The sequence below is a fragment of the Tetranychus urticae genome, chromosome 3 (genome assembly GCF_039701765.1).
Source record: "Tetranychus urticae isolate SD_2017Ah chromosome 3, NJAU_TeUrti_SD_1.0, whole genome shotgun sequence".
In the NCBI taxonomy this organism is placed as follows: domain Eukaryota; kingdom Metazoa; phylum Arthropoda; class Arachnida; order Trombidiformes; family Tetranychidae; genus Tetranychus; species Tetranychus urticae.
The window spans coordinates 11478184-11497583 of NC_142960.1; the positions used below are offsets into that span (position 1 = coordinate 11478184).

General features: G+C 32.1%; 5 protein-coding genes across 5 annotated transcripts; 2 read left to right on the forward strand and 3 right to left on the reverse strand.

Moving 5' to 3' along the window:
* Window positions 1-1287: 1287 nt before the first annotated feature.
* Window positions 1288-2472, reverse strand: LOC149093364 (prickle planar cell polarity protein 3-like). The gene is made up of 3 exons (XM_089269332.1): window positions 2434-2472; window positions 1624-1857; window positions 1288-1536 (listed from the first exon to the last, which is right to left on the reverse strand). The coding sequence occupies exons 1-3, from the start codon at window positions 2470-2472 to the stop codon at window positions 1288-1290; spliced, it is 522 nt and encodes a 173-aa protein (XP_089125458.1).
* On the reverse strand, window positions 2114-7439 carry LOC107370408 (LIM and cysteine-rich domains protein 1). Its single transcript, XM_089269277.1, has 4 exons — window positions 7305-7439; window positions 6951-7036; window positions 4306-4477; window positions 2114-2908 (listed from the first exon to the last, which is right to left on the reverse strand). The coding sequence occupies exons 1-4, from the start codon at window positions 7383-7385 to the stop codon at window positions 2897-2899; spliced, it is 351 nt and encodes a 116-aa protein (XP_089125403.1). The 5' UTR covers window positions 7386-7439; the 3' UTR covers window positions 2114-2896.
* Window positions 7440-7674: 235 nt separating this feature from the next.
* Window positions 7675-11193, forward strand: LOC107369570 (trophoblast glycoprotein). The gene is made up of 2 exons (XM_015937534.3): window positions 7675-9924; window positions 10275-11193. Exons 1-2 carry the CDS (start codon window positions 9510-9512, stop codon window positions 11066-11068), a joined length of 1209 nt encoding a protein of 402 aa, XP_015793020.2. The 5' UTR covers window positions 7675-9509; the 3' UTR covers window positions 11069-11193.
* A 1491-nt stretch (window positions 11194-12684) lies between these two features.
* Window positions 12685-16511, forward strand: LOC107370404 (uncharacterized). The gene is made up of 4 exons (XM_015938396.3): window positions 12685-13898; window positions 13991-14503; window positions 14996-15172; window positions 15348-16511. Exons 1-4 carry the CDS (start codon window positions 12844-12846, stop codon window positions 15364-15366), a joined length of 1764 nt encoding a protein of 587 aa, XP_015793882.1. The 5' UTR covers window positions 12685-12843; the 3' UTR covers window positions 15367-16511.
* Window positions 16512-16668: 157 nt separating this feature from the next.
* Window positions 16669-19354, reverse strand: LOC107370405 (E3 ubiquitin-protein ligase RMND5A). Its single transcript, XM_015938397.3, has 2 exons — window positions 18986-19354; window positions 16669-18713 (listed from the first exon to the last, which is right to left on the reverse strand). The coding sequence occupies exons 1-2, from the start codon at window positions 19125-19127 to the stop codon at window positions 17668-17670; spliced, it is 1188 nt and encodes a 395-aa protein (XP_015793883.1). The 5' UTR covers window positions 19128-19354; the 3' UTR covers window positions 16669-17667.
* Between the last annotated feature and the right edge of the window lie 46 nt (window positions 19355-19400).

The following is a 19400-nucleotide window of genomic DNA, read 5'->3' on the forward strand; positions in this document are numbered from 1 at the left end:
TCCAATTGATGTACATTTAAATGAACATTTAAAGTATATTTTGTTGAACGCAAAATCAAAATGAGTTACATTTCAACATGAGAATTGAAATCGTATCGATTATTTTGACTGATTTTTGGCTTCCAATAGTTATTTATATCATTTCAAGCAGAGCAATGAACAATCTTGATTAAATATACACTCAAATGGTACATATAATCATGGTTAACATCTTGTTTTGACTGCAAAACAAAGAAGGTATTTTGAGCAAATTTTGAGTCTAATGCAGTTTTAAGGAGGAGCAACCAGGGTTGAATCATCATCATCATCATCATCATCCTGATCATCTTGACATATTGATGAAAGTGAGATTGTAAACAAAGAACAGGAAGAAATAAAAGTAAACCAAAAGCTTTATCATTCCCTGAGTGATAGGAATAATATAGCAATAATCGAGTCAGGTAAAGGCTATTACTCAATAACATGTTATTACTACTAAAATCAGTTTAATAAACATTTATTAAAAGCCATTGGGTTGAGACAAATGAGTCAAACAAAACCAGAAAATAACCAAAATGTGGGTTTCCTACCAATAAAGATGACTCATAATTGGCGTAAAAAATCTTTGAAAACTCAACTGAAACCCATCGTAATTACCCTGTTGTAAGCGTTGTTTCATAAAATACAATTTGATTCTAGAGAAGATGAAAATTTTAGATAATTAAAGGTTCATTTAAACTTGTCTCAATTACGAAAAAATTGAGTTCAGATTACAAAAATCATTCAATTTGCTCATTTGATCAGCTAATAGCTTGCATGGTGAAAAATTGACACTTTAAATGTCGGAGTTCAATCTAATTTTATAAGTTAATTTTGTGTAATTATTTTTAATATTTGGGTGAAAAGTAAATGACCAAAACAATTATGGTAAACCCAATGAGTCATTTCTGGTTTCTGGTTCATTTTGTTTTAGAGGAGGTGGCGCCGTCTATGGATGATTTTTACAAATGCTAAACTTGTTGAGTTTGCAAGGCAATTCTCGAAGAGCAATATAAGAGTTCTCTTTGAATTATAATCTTTGACAATTCTGCTAATGAAATCAACATTTTTGCAACAAAGCATATTATTCATATTAAATTTGAGTTTCTTCAAATATCGGGCCTTCAGTTTTTTAAATTGTGATTTGATTAAGAAAGTATTCTCAAAACTAAATGGTAAAGTGAAAGGTTTGTAATAAGGTTAAGATGAGTTAAGATGTTTAGACTTGCTAATTCATGACTTGTAACAACTTTACCGGTTATGCCTTGGTTAGATACTATTATATAATGATGGTTTAGTTACCTCATCACAGCCTGAACATCTTGGTCTAACTGTGTCAGCAAAATGTCGTTCACAGTAAAGGCAGCCATTTTTAACACAGTAAGCCAAATCGACTAGAAGCTCTTTGCAAACGGTGCAAACAAAACATGGTGGATGCCAGCAATTATCCTCTCCTAATTTAGGGGCAATCACTATAATTTCACGGCTTCGAATGTCTTTACCACAATTTTTGCAGACCTATTAAATAAAGATAAAAAATAATCAGTCAAATTGCTTCGATTTACCAAATTAAAAGACAAAAATGAGGTTAATTGACAACACTACCTTGTTATTTTCATTGGCTGGTCTAACATAACCAATGTCTAGATTAAAAATATTACGCTTCTCTACAAACTCATGGAATTTCGGTCGATTTTCAGTTTCAACAAATTTACTATAAGCTAAAGCTAAATCATAAGCTGGAAGCTGTTTAATCAATTGATGATCGCGATATTTTTCACCAGGAGCACCAAGTCTTGGAATTTTTTCAATAGGAATTGTTGAAAAGTATTCTTCAATCTAGAACGAAAAGAGAAAAGGAAAATATTAGAAATTAAAATTCATGATTAGAAAAATGACAAAGGTGAAGTCGGATATTCAAAAGCTTTTCAAATCAGCATCAGATTAACATTACATTTTACATTTAAATTGTATTCTTTATCATTGGCAATGGTACGAATGATAAATTAATATTTGTGCGAGTAAATTATTACATCAGACCAGTTTAATTTAGTTAATTGAATTAAAGTAGTACTAAACAAGTAACAACTCTAAATATTTGTTCAGACTCTTTTATTATTATCATATAATACAGTTAACTTTATCATTGCCAGTGTTATTAAAGTCTGCCTGGTTTAATGGACACAAATGACTATAAAAAGCTATCCAAATAATTTAATCAACATTAGAGGCAATAATTTACCGCTTTAATGGGATCAAATTCATCTCATTTATTAATAACACTTGGTTGGTTAAATTATAAAATATCCTGTAACCTATCATAAATGTAATCATCTAAAAAATGGTCAACACAAAAGATGGGTAAATGTGAGAAACAGCCACAAAAACGGACAGTCAAATGGTTAAACATTATACACCAGTGATGACCAAAAGTGGTGTCTCAATTAAATTCATTGTAGGTCAAAATTGGAGACATTAATAATCCTAATTTGGTGCATGTTGAAGGTTTTGGGGGGAAAAGGCTGGCGAAAAGACGTTCTCGTGTTTTTTATTGATGCTTTCTTTGTCCAATCGATTATAATCAACGTTAATTTCCTGAATTGAAACATTATTTCCTATCAATAAGGATAATATCCTGTCGATGTATATCAGATAAATTAGGTAAAGCCTTAAAGACTGTGTGCTTTTAACTTGAAATGGAGAGAAAGAGAAACGCCAAAATGATGAATCAAATTGCAATGTTGTATTGCATTAGGATAATACTTTTAGCATCTCATTTATCATCCTTCCTCATCCTATCATCCTGATCCACCTTATCATGATTAAACAAAAAGTTACAACATTCTGTGCAAATATAATGACTGAACACGCAAACCAATTATGCCAATACCTGTAAAGTAAAATAAAAAGCAAGAAAAAAAATGATATTAGTAAAATAGCTTTTTGTATAATTTGTGCTTTATTGTATCATTACATCAATCCCTTCAATTGACACGCTAATTAATTTTGATCACAACTAATAGAATCAGCAACAGTTACGTCAATGATACCTTCCGTTACTTAAACAATATAATTTATAAGTTATAACTAGTGATAACTTTATCACTTTAATATTAAACTTGATGTCATTTGTTGCTATTTTAGGAACCAAGCAAAATATATTCATTTTCTGGTTATCCAAAAATATGAAGAATCAACAGTTCGTTTAAAGGACAAAACCTCAACAATGGGTCTGAATTTACACAGATTTAAGCGAATCAGATTGTCCATCATTGTAAGTTGAAACGAAACGCTTAGTTTGAAAAATAAGCGTTTCATATGCACTAACCTAGTGTGTACTTTACAGTTGGATATAGATTATTGAATATCAAAGTTCACTGTGATTGTAATAACTGACAGTTGGTTATCAGCTAAATTGGTTTATTAGCATTTTTGTTGGGGCAAAAAGGCCTCTTTGTTGTGAGTTGATTGCTTGAAAAATTCATCGATTGAAGGTAATTGCCAAATGAATGACAATTTTCTGTTTAAAGGTTAAATTGTTGTAAGTTGATTGAAATTGAAATTTTGTCACACGATTGATACTGTTGCATGTTAGCAAATGTTTCACACTCATTCAAGATCTTAGTTTGATGGTAAAAATTGAATGTAATTGAATAATTGAAGGCAAATTTATTGCTAATCAACATTATGCAATTGCATTTGTTTTTAATGTAAATATTAATGGTAACCAAATGTTATTGGTTTATTTTGAGATACATTTTCACTACTTTTCCTATGGTTATGTTATTAGATATTGCTAGAGTCAAACTGTATAATACCAGCTATTTTCATCTTTTTCATGCCCAAGAATTACCAGAATTAAGCTTACACTTCAACTTGTTGAGTATTTTTTTCACCAAACTTGAGTAACTTCATAACTGAATGACAGATTGAGTCTTATTTTGTACTAATTTACTTTGTATTTTAAGATGGTTTATATTGTAAGCACATTGAGATCATGTGATTAAAAAGAGCAACTGAAAACCATGTGCAATTAACACATAATTTAATTGAAAAAAATGAGGAAGGTTAGCAGGTAATTTATTTTAAATGCAATTGTGACATTATGATGGTTGAGGGTAGCAAAGAAAACGAGATAATTTGAAGTTCAAGATTGAAAATCTAATAGATTAACGAAGTTATTTCATTTAAGCAACTTCAATGACAAAAACCATCTGTTGATTCTTCATCCAGTAGGCAATGTAAGTCAATTGAGAAGGGAATTGAAATTAATTACAGTTAACTAACCTGATCAGAAGTTAAACCAGGGGGAACCCAAGAGTAACCAGATCTGAGTGTAATCTCTTTGGTATCAAAAAGGGTTCCTTTTTTAAGTCCAATCCTATTGCGTACATCAACATAGTCTTGGTGGCTCAGGTTATGAGCTTCTCGAGGACATTTACAGGTTCGACAGATTTTCCTGTTAGTGGCACAAAAAGAAAGATAATTAGCATATTCAATTAACCAATATATCAACAATAATAATTGAAGGGTAATCACAAATTTTAAAAAAATAGGAGCAAAAAAGAGCTGACAAAATAACAGTGACACAAATCACGGGATTAGAGTTGACTTAACATTGACTTGGTTAATTGGTTGGAAATGTTCAGTTTGAATGGATTCCAAAAAAACATATGAGGTTAACTGGTTAAGGATAAACATGCTGATTAGGAAGGTAAGGTAAAATGACAATGGTAAATTAAATATTGTAAAAAAAGTATCCAGATAGATCAAGAAATAAAGTCAGGTGTTGAAACACGACATGACCTGAACACATAATGAGACGGTAAAAATATAAGATGTATATTTACATTAGTTGTAATATAATTTACTTTGGTTAATCATTTGTCAAGTGAGCCCAACAAGTTCACTTGATACAGAAGATACACTTTGATATTTACTGTTGGGTTTTAAGCTTAATTTTGCAAACGACAATCACAATAAAAAAAGATGGACAGAAAAATTAGAAACAAAAAAAAATCTTACAACGTTGGTTGGATAAAATGGAACAGTTTAGGTGATATTTAGATGTTTTTTATATTATATATTGAATGATGTTCAGATGATGTTGAAGTAATTTTTAGATAATTGCAAGGTACAATGGCACTAAAAAGGTCTTCCAATGGCTAGTTAGAGTTGATAACAAAAGAAGCACCTGAAAAGTTTCAAGATCAATTGGTTGAAATTAATTTAGAGCTGCAAGAATACGATGATAATGATGATAATGGTAATTCATGATCTAGTTCCAATAGAGGGAGCTGATATAAGACAGAAAGACTGAGAAAGAGATTAAAATAGAAAGAGATGATCTAAGAGAGTGAAAATAAAACCGGGAGAAAGTGAAAAGAGGGAAAAGATAACCCAAAACAACCAAGAACAATGATAAGAGATAAACACTTTTTTCGGCGCTTAAACCATTTAAAAGGGTAGTTTGGTTATCAGGGAAAGTAATGACAAAAAGGTTAAGATAATGTCTGGTTTCAACAAAATGTCTTAAAACACATCAGAAACCGAGACTGAGAAAAGGTTGAGAACCCAAAAGGTCATCATTTTACTGTTAAATTAAAGGCTTATCAACTTGAAATGCTGGTCTGTTTTTTATCTCAACTATGAGATAATCAATGGAGCAAGTCGAAATCGCCCTTGACTAGAATCAATTATCGATACAAAAGTAGAAAGTAGAAAGAGTTCAATAAATACTGAAACTGAGATCCATTTTATTGTATCACTCATTTTTAAAATTAAATCGCCATTTGAAGGCGAAATTTCTTTATCTTGTTTTAATGCTTTCCACTCCTATTGATCATCGGAAACAAATCGCAATTCCAGAAAGGCTTGGCAGGGCAACAAGTTACATGAGTTAGTGGAGCACTATTTCAGTGATCAATGATTTGTCACAAGGTTAGTGCGCTTTCACTAAACGCCTAAAATTAAGTGAAAATTGAATTTAACAGGACAATAAAAGGATTTAAATTTCAGTAATTATTTTGAATTATCTTTCTATTGAACACATCCATAATTGATTCTGGTCAGGAAATTTTCTATTAAAGTCCGACTTTCTCCTTTCCAGGCCTAATCTTGTTGGTTTAACCAACATTTTCATAATGATTTAGATTGTTATAACCAGAAAACTGGTTCAATGATCCTTTTCTGTAACACATAAAAGGCTAACCATTGTTTACCTTTCCAGGTTAAGCCAAAGACAAAAAGACTTATCCAGTTGTTATACATCATGACTCACAATATGAACCTTTATTAGCAACTGATATTGTTTGGTCATGATGATGCATTAATTGAGTTTAATTGTTGATATGTATGGTTAAGCTTGAAAAATGATATTCTTTCTGATCCTAGCAACTTTGAAAGCTAACCTTACAGAGGTCTCGCATTGAAATTGTTAAGCCTTTTACCCTCAGCTTTGAAATCATTTTAAACCTTGAATCTTCATTAACATCACCATGAGTCTTGACTTCAATATCATCATTATCATTTTAATCTCATATCTTCATTAACATCTCACAAGTTTAGGTTAACCTCAAAATATACTGCGAAATGTGATGCTTGGGTTAAATTTTCATTTCCTTATCATTATTCATATTATGATACACTATTTTAAAAATTATGTTGAAATTGAAAGAAATATTTCGTCTCATGATATTTTAATACTTACAATTATAATTACGTTTAGTTTTTGGAAACTTAATTAATCCAAGTTGTAATGATGATATGCCAAGTTTTGTACAGATAAACTTAAAAATAGTTGATTTATGAAATAAATAAACACACGGAAATGTATACTATTTTACAAATATTAATTTACCATCAGGTTTAATAAGGTATCGATTAAACCGAGTTTCCAGTAAAAGTAACAGTCGATATTAAACGTTACTTACCTCCAAGAGTGTGGTTGATAACCTGGACATGCATTGAAACATCGGAGACATGGTTGGTCCAATTCAACTTCTTGAATTAAAACTCCCTTCAATAATAAATTCAATTGTAAGAAATTAGTAAATCGAGTAAATGAAGCGTCATCTATTGGAAGCAAATTCAACTGAAGTCTAGTGTTTATCAAATGTTGTTTATAAATCGTTTCAGAGTCGACTTGATTGGTGTTTATCGTGAAACAATGAACTCTAGTTATAAATTTGTGATTAATTAGGATTATTTTACATCTACTTTTCATCAAACACTGATCCAGTTATTCGTATGCGATGAATGGTAACAAATTAAAGTTGGATTCTTACCGTTCGATTGAAAATCTCAATGCAGGTTGAGTTAACTTGATCGGCAAGGTTGGCTGTCATTGAATTGTTTACCCAAGGCATGTAAATTGTAATCGGCGAGATTTCCAATTTATAAGAATCCTGTTTCTGGTTAAACAAAAATGGTTTCCTGGTGTTGCAGTGGTTCCAATTTAAAAATGAGTAAATGACAATAAAGTCAACAAATCAACTCTTGAACACAAGATTCACGGTAAAAGCTGAATCCAGTTGTTTGCTTCAATCCTATTTTGGGGTAAACTTAATGTCAAGTAAAGGTAAAACTGCAAAAGGCCCAAAAAATTGACAAACAATGAAAATAAGTTTACAATTGAAAGGGACGAGTTATCACAATTGTAGGTAGATAATCACAAATGACAACTATTGGAAATGTATTAAGTGTATGATTTGAGTGTCTATCAATCACTAGTTCTTACCTCACTCATCATCTTACTTTTCATCCATCATCTTCACCTTTTTCATCTTCTTCAGTCTAATGGTGATTTCTGACTTGAGTCTCGATGTTTACCCAATTCAGTACACATTGAATACTCTTGGAAAGGTAAAGTAAAAAAAGAAGGCAAAATTATCCAAATACAAGTTGATTGTTGTTGATGAACAAAAGTAGACTAATCAGTTAATGGTTGACATGATGTTGATGGATAAAGCTTTACCAGGTACTGAGTCAAGAAATTAAAGGTAAATACTTATATTTATTTTTGTTTCCCTTGATCAGGCGACTGTGAAAAGTAGAGTTTAATTGTTACAATCAATAGCTACTTTAACATTAACCTTGATATTGAAATTGTAAATGATAACTTCTGGGTTGAACAGAAACAAAAACATCAATGATAACTGTGCTAATTGATAGATTGCAATAAACATTCAATCAAGATTGAATTTAAAACTAATAGCAATTTAGTGCATCTTTCAATCTATACTTTAGTAGCTTGGACAACTTTATTCTGGTTGCAATTAATTTCTGTCATTTGTGGTTCCTTTTTGGTCACCAATTATGGTTGTGGGTTGTTATATTGTTGGTTTTAATTTTGGTTAAAAAGTATCAAATTGCAATAAAATGTCCTGATGACAATTAATGGCTTTATTCAATTTGAAGACAAAATTGTGAATAAAAAAAGGACAAACAAAAAAGAGTGATGAGAAGCAAGCTAAGCAACTCACACCCAAGTCTAATTCATGATAATCATCCTGAGCTCAGTATCAGCATCAACATCAAAATCAGCAACATCATCATCATCTTAATCATTTGGCTTCTTTTCCAGCCAATAACACTATCTCGGGTAACATAAACATTAAATTTCACTTTACAGCAATACAAGTGAAAATCGGTTTCATTTATGGCTAATATCGGCTCAATTGGGTGACTTGACTGGATGGTTAACCGACCAATACAATTTTCCCATGTGAAAAATTGATTGGGCTCAATATTAATTTCGAGAGATGAACGATTAATCAAATAAAAGGCATAATTTGAATAGTTTGGCTTTGTTCTTTTATCAATAGATTCCATTAGTTTATAAGGTCTCCTGCAGTGAGAGGCCACTTCTCATTTTACCCTCTTCTTGTTGTCTTAAGCCACCATCATTTTACTCTCTTTCTATCTCCCTTTCTCTCTCTCCTCCTGTCTACCTGTTTTCAAATCTTCAATTCTTAAATCACATTTCATCTTCAGGTTATCCACATTTAACCTGCATCCAACCCACAATCCCAAAGTTTAGCTTTAACCTGAAAGCTTTTCTGGTTAAACAAATTTATTTTTCCCTCTCTAACTCCCTTGTAATTTGTATGTTTACTTTTTTAATTGCAAACCATTGATTGTTGATTTGTTTACCTTTCAAGATGATTCTCCGAGTTACCATGATTTAAATTGTTCACTTGGATCCATTTTACATTAAGTTTTTAACCCGAAAAATTTCACTTTTCCGCTTACATCTCGAAAAGGATTACCATTTTGATACCGGGATAGTTACACATCTGTTTTTATTTTGGCTTTTATCGAGCAATCAACTTGATCATGGTCAATTTCCGAGGTGTACATTCTTTTCTCCTGTTAATAAATTCATAGTTAATGTTATGTTAAACATTTTAAACATCAACAGTGAACTAGATTTTCGACTGGAAAAAACAATCGCTTAATCTCAACAACGGTTTTCGTCTGTTTATACAATCATGTGTTTGAGTCTCCATTTCACCACTAACCGGGTTAATGCGTTAGCAAGCTTACTGTTGCTGTTTACGCTTGTTTCCTCGGAGTCAACTTTCGTGTGCCCACCTTCATTATTAACTGCTAATTGTACCTGTGAAACAACAAGTTATATCGTTAATTGTTCCAGTGAAGTTAATCACCGTAATAAGCTCAATTGGCTACATGATATCCCAATTGAAACAAAGACTTTAATCATCAATGGACACAATCTTGCAACTTTGACAAAAGATACTTTTGGTGCAGCTAAAGATGAACCCAAACTCGTGGAATATATTGATTTGTCCAATAACAATATACAATTTATTGATGGTCAAACATTTTCTGGTTTTACCAATGTAAAAAAGTTGATTCTCAGTCATAACAAAATCCGTATTACAGGTAAGTTATATTTGGTCCAATGGTCAAACACTTTTTCCTTTCCTGACAACCTCTAATTGAATGAAGCAGCAAAATAACCAAGAGCTGCACCTTTTTTCATTAGATACAAATCATATTCAGTCAACAATAAACAATTTTATTCCTTATATGCAATAACCTGGTCACTATAGCAGTGCACTAACCAAAATGCGTAGGTAGACCTTATAATCTATTATTTAGGGTGAAGTTTTTCACTTCCAACTGCAATTTAAGATATACAGTTACTTAGATCCTTTTTGTTCAATCCTTATTCAAGTTATTAATAATATTTTATTCTAACAACCTGTTGTTTCTTCTCCTTCTATCAACAGGTGACAATTACCGAGGATTATTCAAGCCCTTTGTCAATCTGGTTGAGTTACATTTGGTTTCAGCATTTAGCGACACTTCCAATCCATCATTTGTACCCAATCTATTAACACTATTGAGAGAAGCCAATTTGACAGAGTTAAGTCTCCTCTCCCTCGAACTGAATGGAATCCATGGATTTCCTGATTCTACGTCTTTCTGTTTCCTTCCATCCTTACAAAAGCTGTTTCTTCCTGGGAATTCATTAAACCAAATTCGTCTCAATTTCACTTGTACACCTAAATTGCGGACACTCGATTTATCTCACAACAGGATTAAACATTTGGACAATGAGTCGACAGCTCTATTGGCTGATCTTCCCAGATCTTTTCACATTAATTTGACTGGAAATCCGTTTTCATGTGACTGCCGAAGCGAACATTTTCTTCGCTGGCTCAAACGAACCCCTCTGTTTATTATGGGAAAAGACAATTACATTTGCTTATCTGGTTATCCATCTTCAAATGCATACCGGCGGCTAATTCAGTTACCAATTACAGATATTGATTGCGATCCCATGGAAAATGAATATGCTTCATCATCTTTATTAACCTTTTATCCTCATATCATTCTGGCCATATTGACTGTAACCGTGATACTTTTATTGGCTCTTGTCTTTTATCAAGTTCGTTCTCACATAATGACCTTTTGCTTGGCTCATGTGTTCAACAAAACCAATGCCAATTACTGTGCACTTCGACGCGATGAAAAAAATGATACACTGCCTAGGAAACGAATTATCGAGATCTCTGTATAATTTAAAGCAATCAAATTACAAAGAAAGAAAGAAAACGAAATTTTCTAATTTCTTTTATAAATCTCTATTTATTATATTTTGTATTGGAAAATTTAGTAAAATAAATATTAATTTCTCACTCGAAATGGAAATATTTTGTTTCTCAATAGCATACGCTTGAAAAATTGAAATCATTTACAATTTCAACTAAAGAAATGGCCTAACAGCTTGTCAATTCATTGAATTCATTTATTCATCAAGCTAAGACGTAGGAGTAAATACTCAAGTCTATGAATGACTGTCCAAAGGTGTTGTCTTTATAAAAACTGGATATAAAAAGGTAACCAACAATGAATCAGCCCTTTTCCAGCTATTAAAAATGCAGAATAACAAATCAACCAACCGCAATTATAAATTGAAATACATTAATTGTGAGACTTCAAAATTGAGAGCTTGTTCAAAATTGTCTGGAATAGCTAAAGCTGACATTAAAATGTACTGTTTAAGATATTTGTTGAGGCAAATTTTCACTTTTATGTTCAATAAATGCTGATTTAAGCGGTAAATCAAATTAAAGCCCATTAATTAGATAGCAGACAATGTAGGTTTAACACATAATATTGGCTTTTAATATATTGAAAGGTAGAAGTAAATATAAAATCAATTACTCGATTGAATAGGACGGACTATTGAACTTTGATTGATATTTTACTTTGGACTGATTTTGTTTATTATAATCATTAAATCATTGAATGTAGTGAAGCTAGTTACATAGGATTTTCAAGACTCAAACTCTCTGATATAGACTCATTGATAGTAAGGCCTACCACGATGAAAATCAGGTTTGATCGTGGGCTTCATGAGTTATTATCGCTATTATTTTTTAATATAGGTATTAATATGATGGTATTTCAAGACTTGATTTCCTATCCACCGAACCAGAAACTAATTGACTTCTCATTTGACTAAATCTCGTCCATCTTATCAAGCCATATAATTAACAAACGATTGTCATGTAAGATAAATCCTTCAACGGGAACCTGGAAACTTGTTCAGCTTTTATTAACATAGAAAGATGTGAGATTTTAAAACTCGCATTTAGGATAAGATATTTATTGTTGGAATTAAAATTTTATCCAATATTTCTCGACTTTTTAATTACAATATAAATAAACCATATTTTTGTTACCGGTTTCATCTAATGAAAGATGAAAGTGAAATTTTGGCAACATTTTGGTTTGAATTTGGTGCGTTCTTCCACTTTTTATATTTACTCAACTATCGCACATTCGAAGAGCTATTTAAGGCGTTTTATTTAAATTAATTAGTTGATTCAATTGATTTAATGTCCAGTTTGAAGCAAGAACAGATTCTTTATTAATGGCATTCGGCTGATTTTACATAGCCATTGAATTGGCTGTAATGCATATATAATTTGCAAAGATGAATATAAGCGCACAAAAGAATTATTTTGATTTTTTTAAATTGCCTATTATATTTGTACAATTTATCTTTAATTTTTGATGGTTAAATTAATTAAATTAATTTATATTTGAATAAAAATAATTAATTTTTCCCTTTGATGCAAACATAAATTTATTTTGTTTGTAATATATAGATCGTCCCCAAACGGTTCAAGATGGCGAGCAAACAAGCTTTGTGAAATAATTTTCGGAAAATTGCTCCTTGTTTCATGTATAAATATTGTGATGATTAATCTAGTTAACGAAGTATCCTTACTTAGATGGTGATTATTAGGAAAACCGTTTCGTGAGGTAAAGATAATTAGATCAACTATGGCATCTGAAGATATTATCTTTCAAAATGTTGGAAGTGAAGTTAGCATTGATTGTTGTAGTGAAGAATTGGTTGCCCCGCTTGAAGGAGTTTCTCTTCCCGCCACAAGTACCAAAGGCGTACGTCGTGCAAAGGTAAATGAATCGAGTAAACAGTCTATGTTAACGGATGGATCTTCAAGTCCTTTATTGGTTTCAGCCGGTGATAACCAAGCATCAAATTTGGCTCAATTTATAACATCGATACGACCACCGCCTCTTGTTGGCACCTCTGGACCTATGACTATTGAACCTATCGCAAGTGCGACTTCATTAATCGGAGGTGTTAAAAATGTTAATATTAACAGCAATAGCAACATTATAAACAGCAATTCTACCACCGCTGTCAGTGTTTCCATAAATAATAGTAGTACAACCAGTAATAATGTTATCAATTGTAGCAGTGGAACCCTGATCAATGCCAGTCCTGTTGTTAAAAAGATTCAAACAACTAATCGTAATTTGATTAAAAGACAACCTCAAGCTATAGCACCAGCCCCGCCGACTCCAACTCAGAATACCCTTCCAGCTTCTAGTATTATAACTAAGGTGATAATGACACCAACTGGACAGCAACTTTTGATAACAAGTCCAGTGAAACAGGGGAGCGACATTGTTAATATTAAGACTGTTCCAATCTCAATTCAACCTGCATCCAGCTCAAATACCGTCAACAAACCTATTAAAACGCCAACAACGCCAACTTTTCTAACCACAGGAACTGGCGGGCTCATTATGGTTCCAGCACAATTTGTTCAACAACAATCTGCCTCTGCTGACCCATCTCCAGGATCTGTTTTAACTCCTATCTCCACCAAAAGTAATCAAATAAAAGGACCTACCTCAACCAATACGAAACCAGTGACTTTGGCTACAAGTAAACCAGTAACATCTACTCCTACCAGAACCAATTTTGTACCCATAGCTCCAAGTCCAATATCAAATCAACAAGCAAGTGCCCTTTCGGCAAGTCAAATTTTGGCAGGTCTTAGTGGTTCGAAATCTGCTCAGAATGGGTTAGTATTATGTCATGAGAATGACCACTTAAACACATATTTTAACCGATTGACTAATATTTTTTTTCATTCTTTTTTTGTGATTTCACCAGTCCCAAGCTAGATAATGACCCCAATAGGCCTCGTAAACCCTGTAATTGTACAAAATCTCAGTGTTTGAAGCTCTACTGTGACTGCTTTGCCAATGGAGAGTTTTGTAATAATTGTAATTGCATTAACTGTGCTAATAACTTGAAACATGAAGAGGAACGACAAAAAGCAATCAAACAGTGTCTTGAAAGAAATCCAAATGCTTTCCACCCTAAAATTGGTAAAGGTCGTGGTGACATAGCAGAACGAAGGCACACCAAAGGATGTAATTGCCGTCGTAGTGGTTGTCTTAAAAATTATTGTGAATGCTACGAAGCTAAAATATTGTGCTCTGAACTTTGCAAATGTATTAGCTGTAAAAACTATGAAGACTCTTATGAAAGAAAAACTTTAATGCACCTGGCTGATGCTGCTGAAGTCAGGGCAGCACAACAATCTGTGGCCAGCAAATCTCATCTATGTGGAAGTGATTTCCGTACCAAGTTGCCTGTTTTCATGGCAGATAGAGCTGAAAGGTAATGAAAGCTATACATAGGTCTTAATTATTTCAAAGCACATCATTTTCGAGCCTTTCTTCTTCAGCTGTTCGGTTTGAATAATCTGTGCAATCTAGTTTGTTTTGGCAGCTTATTTTGATATTTCTGTTGAGTTATCTTGTCTAGCATTGGCATCAATTTTAATTAGTTGTTAGATGCCAAAGATCAAATGCTCAATATTTCGAGCTATTTTGTTTATCAGTCTTAGTCGCACTACTCTTGACAATTCCTCAGTTTTTCATTTTTATAGATTTACAACTATCATTATTAAATAAGGTAGCTGTATATCAGAATGGTAACAAATTTTACAGATTTTCAATCTCACCGATGGTTCATGCTCTCATTTCATTTTCCTTTTCTTTTCTACTTCTCTTATATCTAATCGAAAATGATTGCTGCAATCTGAATGAAATTCAATTCGACTTCAAAATAATTGTTCTGATTACTGATCATGCTTTTTTTATTTTACAGGCTGCACTGTGCTTTCATCACTAATGAAGTTATTGAAGCAACATGTGAATGTTTAATGGCTCAAGCTGATGCCGCTGAAAAACAAGGTTTAAGTCAAGTTGAAGTAGAAAAATTGATTCTAGATGAATTTGGAAGGTGTCTGAGACAAATCATAGAAAGTGCTAATAACTCTAAATCGTAAGTATCGAGAAAAGTCATCAAAATTGTATTCTAGACCCAACATATGTTTTTTTATCCCTTTCTCGTCCTTCGAGAATATTTATTCATGTAAACATGACCTGCGGTTTTACCCATTAAAATAATTATTTGTGATGGCAATTTTTTCTCACTTTTAATTTTCTTTCTTTCTCAGAGCCAAAGCCAATCAATAAATTTTACCCAACCAAAACCCATTGGTGTGAATTTTAACATGATGAAGTTAAATTAAACATGGTGAATTTCTATAAATTGACTATTGAAATATCTGAATTCAAACAAAGAAAAACTTGAATAAGTCTAAGGCTTAAATTATTATTCATGTGATACCAGCCTGTTTTAATTTGAGCAAAAGGATTAATGGAAGTGGTCAGGCTGGAAGTGCTGAACCCTTTGAAAAATTTTGAGGGAAAATTTACCATGCCAAGCTGGTCGCTAGATTGAAACAAACAGTCAAACAAATGTTTTTTTATGTAATCAACATCGATCAACCCTTACGTTGATCAATGTGTACACCTTACTTCTTACATCATCATTTCTTTCTTCCCTTTATTTCTCTTTTTTCCATCACCTCTTTTTCCTTCTAACAAACTCATCAAAAAATATCACAGGTATGAGATTAGTTTATATCAATTGAAATAGCTAATGAAACTGTTAAAAAAGCCGACTATTATAATACGAAAAATTTGACCTTAATAATACTAATTATGAAACAATTATAAATGATTTCACTGATTTCTACAATGATCAGATAAATAGCAACTAATTTTTTTCTGGGGAGTCACTTGATAAACGTATTCCATAGTAAACAAAACACATGTAAATGCTTGTGATCTTTTTTCCCTCTTTATCTCCTTTCCTTTTCCTTCTCTTCTCTCCTACCATTGTTAGCAAATTTACAGGCAAAACCCATCTTATATTCAATTATCATCAAATATTGTCACCATTAAACAAAACAATCTATTGTAATTACAAATTCAAAAGGAAACAAAAATGTAAAATTCTTATTTAAAGAACAAAAACTAAGACAAAAAGCTTGAATATATTCGTATTTAAGTGAATCCAAATCGACTGTTTCATCTCCATTTTCAAAATATTTCCATCTACTTTTGATAAAAGTGCCCTAAAGCATTTCATCCTATCAGCGCTTAACCTACTAATATTGCCTTAAGGACAATCTCGATTAGGTTCAAGTGACCAAAAAGCGTCAAAATTGGTTACTTTAACCTTTTTTTTGACTCCTCTCAATTTTGGCTTAAGCGATTTGCTATGAATAAAGTTGACTTATGTTAAGAAATAAACCAACAAAATTAATCTAGGATCAGTTCACTTGAAAATCTGTTCATCGGTTCTCATTAAATCGTAATTATTGTTAAAGTAAATGTATTAATAATCAAGCAATTATTATTGGTTAACTATGATTATTTGTTTCAAAATACTTAATGGTTTGCTTTTCGAATGTAATAAAATGAAATCAATTGTATTTTCAATTTATTTATTTGAATTGTCTTGTTTTTTGTCGGTTTAGTTACAATAGAAAAGATTAAGATATTATGAAGATTAATTATCTTTTATCGAACAATTTGATTGCAAACGTTTATCAAATATTGGAACGCTTTGTATTGATGATCGATTTTGGACCCTCACTTATTCGTACTCGTATTTTTGTTGTTTTTTGTTTTGAACTTGTATGAAAAATTGTCTTAGCTTAAACACTGAAGAACGCAGCAAAATATTGATTGATTTGTTTCAGTTGGTTGAGGATTTTGTTTTAAAATCAAAGCTCATAATCACGTAAAAATAGGTTTATATCAGGAGGCTAAAATGAAGTCTTGTGTCTCAATGTTTGAACAGGTTGAAATGGCTCGCCATGATCCTTTGAATTCAATGGACAAGGTAAAAATATAAGTCATATGTACACAAATTAAGTTTGATTAGATTTGTTTTTTAACGGTAGATACAGCTAAATGTCGATTTGCTTGGTCTCCGCTGTCTTTTTCGCTCTTCTGAAAATAATCTTTAGTGTTCTGTTGAAGTTGGAAATGTTTGCTAAACATTTTAAGCTTTGCTGTTTATCCATCAAAGGTAATAAATTTCCCATCCATAAAAAACTCTGAACCGCGTGCTTTGTAAAATAACGTTTCGGTTTCATTTGATTAATGGGAGATGATGCATCAGACTTATCGACATTGATTAGTGTAGCTTGCAATTTTTTTGTTTGATTGTAAAGTGGCTCAGTTGAAAAAGTTAATCCAACTGATACTTCGATGTTAACAATAAAGATGTTTCAATGGCTTTGAAGATGACGATGATTTGTTAAGAAGTAGAAAAGTATGAGCTGCTGAGATTGATTTAGTAAGTTGTCAAATATATATATTTATATATTAAAGAATAGTTATAACAATGACTTTTGGAATTGTTATTCCTTCTCGTATCCAACTTTTTGTCTTTTGAATTTTTGATGCATGATACCAAGTTTAGAAGAATATTTGCTTTGCGTTCTGAGGATTCTGTTCAACTGGACAATATGGACATTTAACTTTTGTGCTTCCATTGGACATTTTGGTAAGAGCATCTCTAGAAATAACATGACCACAATCTAATCTCATTGGTGGATTAGCATCTGAACTTTGTTGTCGGAGTATTGGGCAGGCAAAAATGGAATGGAATTGAAATTTTCTATCCAACTCAATGACTATGGGCAGTTCGTCTTTAGCGGTCCATACATTGGCCACACGACGTGAATTCATCATTTGTCTGATGTTGAGCAAGGCCGGAAAAGCGATTGTACCAGCTTCAAAGGCAATGTTGAGTGGACTATCTACACTCATTCCCATAAGGCAGCAAGAGTCGCGAATGAAGACATCACATATCTCACTCCAATTGAGAATGTCCAATAGATAGGCATAAGGTGAATTTTCTAAACCCGTTTTAAGGTATAATAGGCTTCCCATGAGAGTTTGTATTTCTTTTTCATGGCTACTAACAAGAGGTTGTAATTTATTACGAGCAAAGGCAATTAACTCGGACTGTTTTCCAACTCCTTGCGAAAGGTACTCAATGAACTGTAAACGATGCAACTTAAATTCAAGGTTTGAATTTTGTTCCGCCAATCTAGCTCGGTTGGCCTCAACCCAATCAAGAGCTGGTTTTAAGTCACGCTTACGTAAAGAAATCAAGATTTTGTTCAACTCGGTGAATGGTTTTTTAACCTCTTCTGATATCTCTATGCCAGTGTCGGCTGCTATGGCATCTACAATATCCAGCATTCCTTTACGCATAAAATGCTCAATCACAACACGATTAAGACTGGTTTTGGATTCTTCATCACTCCAAAGAGATCTGTTCTCCATACATCCATATTCACCAGAAAAATTTTTATCGATTGCTTTACCCACTCGTGATACGGCACCATGAAAATCACGATGCTCCTTTGCCAATTGTACTGTAACATCTTGAATCTTTTTGATTGCATGGTTTATAAGGTTAACCCTGATAGAGCTTGGTAAAATATCCTCTGGATCTAAAGTCAAGATAATAGAGCAAAAAAATGCGTTAATGTTGAATTACTGAATTAAAATAGCTAGAGCATTATGGAAAACAAAAGAAGCGAAACGAGTCATCCATTAAGAAGAATCTGTCAAAATGAAGGTCAATCAACTTGGAAGACAATTTTAAAATGCAAAATAGAGAGAGAGGAAAAAAATAACATAGATTACAAAGATAAAAGAAACAAAAGATTTAGGTTGAGTGAGGAAAAAAAATACATTAATGTTCATTATAAACAATACTCACCATTTGATTCTAGTAAATCTCTTCTCATGTTTTCAATTTCAGAGATGAGATCAGATAAACAGGTATCACAGTGATCCAAGATGCTCGTAAATTTATTAATAACCTTGTCCACATCTTTTTCAACATTTAAAATAGAATTCATGGCAACCCAAATGGGTTCACTGTTTTCAATATTGGTACTAATGATGTAAACAAGTGTGAAAGGCTTAACACAAAATGAAAAATATAGTAATTAATGGTGTAAATGTAATTAGTATAACAATAAGAAAATTTTAACCACAAAAAAATAGCAAAATGGATGGACAAAAAGGATTAAATAAATTATTTCTTCTTCTTCTTTCCTTTCTTCAACTTGTCTCTCTCCTTCCCTACCAAAACAATAAAAACAAAGATCTTTGACTCTTTATATTCTTGT

Coding starts and splice junctions, on each gene's coding strand:
- LOC107370408 (XM_089269277.1), bottom strand. CDS start 7,385: ATGCCTTGGGTAAACAATTCAATGACAGCCAACCTTGCCGATCAAGTT. Junction 7,037..7,304: donor TTGAGATTTTCAATCGAACG/GTAAGAATCCAA, acceptor TTATTATTGAAG/GGAGTTTTAATTCAAGAAGT. Junction 4,478..6,950: donor TATCAACCACACTCTTGGAG/GTAAGTAACGTT, acceptor TGCCACTAACAG/GAAAATCTGTCGAACCTGTA.
- LOC149093364 (XM_089269332.1), bottom strand. CDS start 2,472: ATGAATTTAATTGAGACACCACTTTTGGTCATCACTGGT. Junction 1,858..2,433: donor CACTTTTGGTCATCACTGGT/GTATAATGTTTA, acceptor TTTTCGTTCTAG/ATTGAAGAATACTTTTCAAC. Junction 1,537..1,623: donor CAGCCAATGAAAATAACAAG/GTAGTGTTGTCA, acceptor TTTATTTAATAG/GTCTGCAAAAATTGTGGTAA.
- LOC107370404 (XM_015938396.3), top strand. CDS start 12,844: ATGGCATCTGAAGATATTATCTTTCAAAATGTTGGAAGTGAAGTTAGC. Junction 13,899..13,990: donor TCGAAATCTGCTCAGAATGG/GTTAGTATTATG, acceptor TGATTTCACCAG/TCCCAAGCTAGATAATGACC. Junction 14,504..14,995: donor ATGGCAGATAGAGCTGAAAG/GTAATGAAAGCT, acceptor TTTATTTTACAG/GCTGCACTGTGCTTTCATCA.
- LOC107369570 (XM_015937534.3), top strand. CDS start 9,510: ATGTGTTTGAGTCTCCATTTCACCACTAACCGGGTTAATGCGTTAGCA. Junction 9,925..10,274: donor TAACAAAATCCGTATTACAG/GTAAGTTATATT, acceptor TTCTATCAACAG/GTGACAATTACCGAGGATTA.
- LOC107370405 (XM_015938397.3), bottom strand. CDS start 19,127: ATGAATTCTATTTTAAATGTTGAAAAAGATGTGGACAAGGTTATTAAT. Junction 18,714..18,985: donor AGATTTACTAGAATCAAATG/GTGAGTATTGTT, acceptor TCTTGACTTTAG/ATCCAGAGGATATTTTACCA.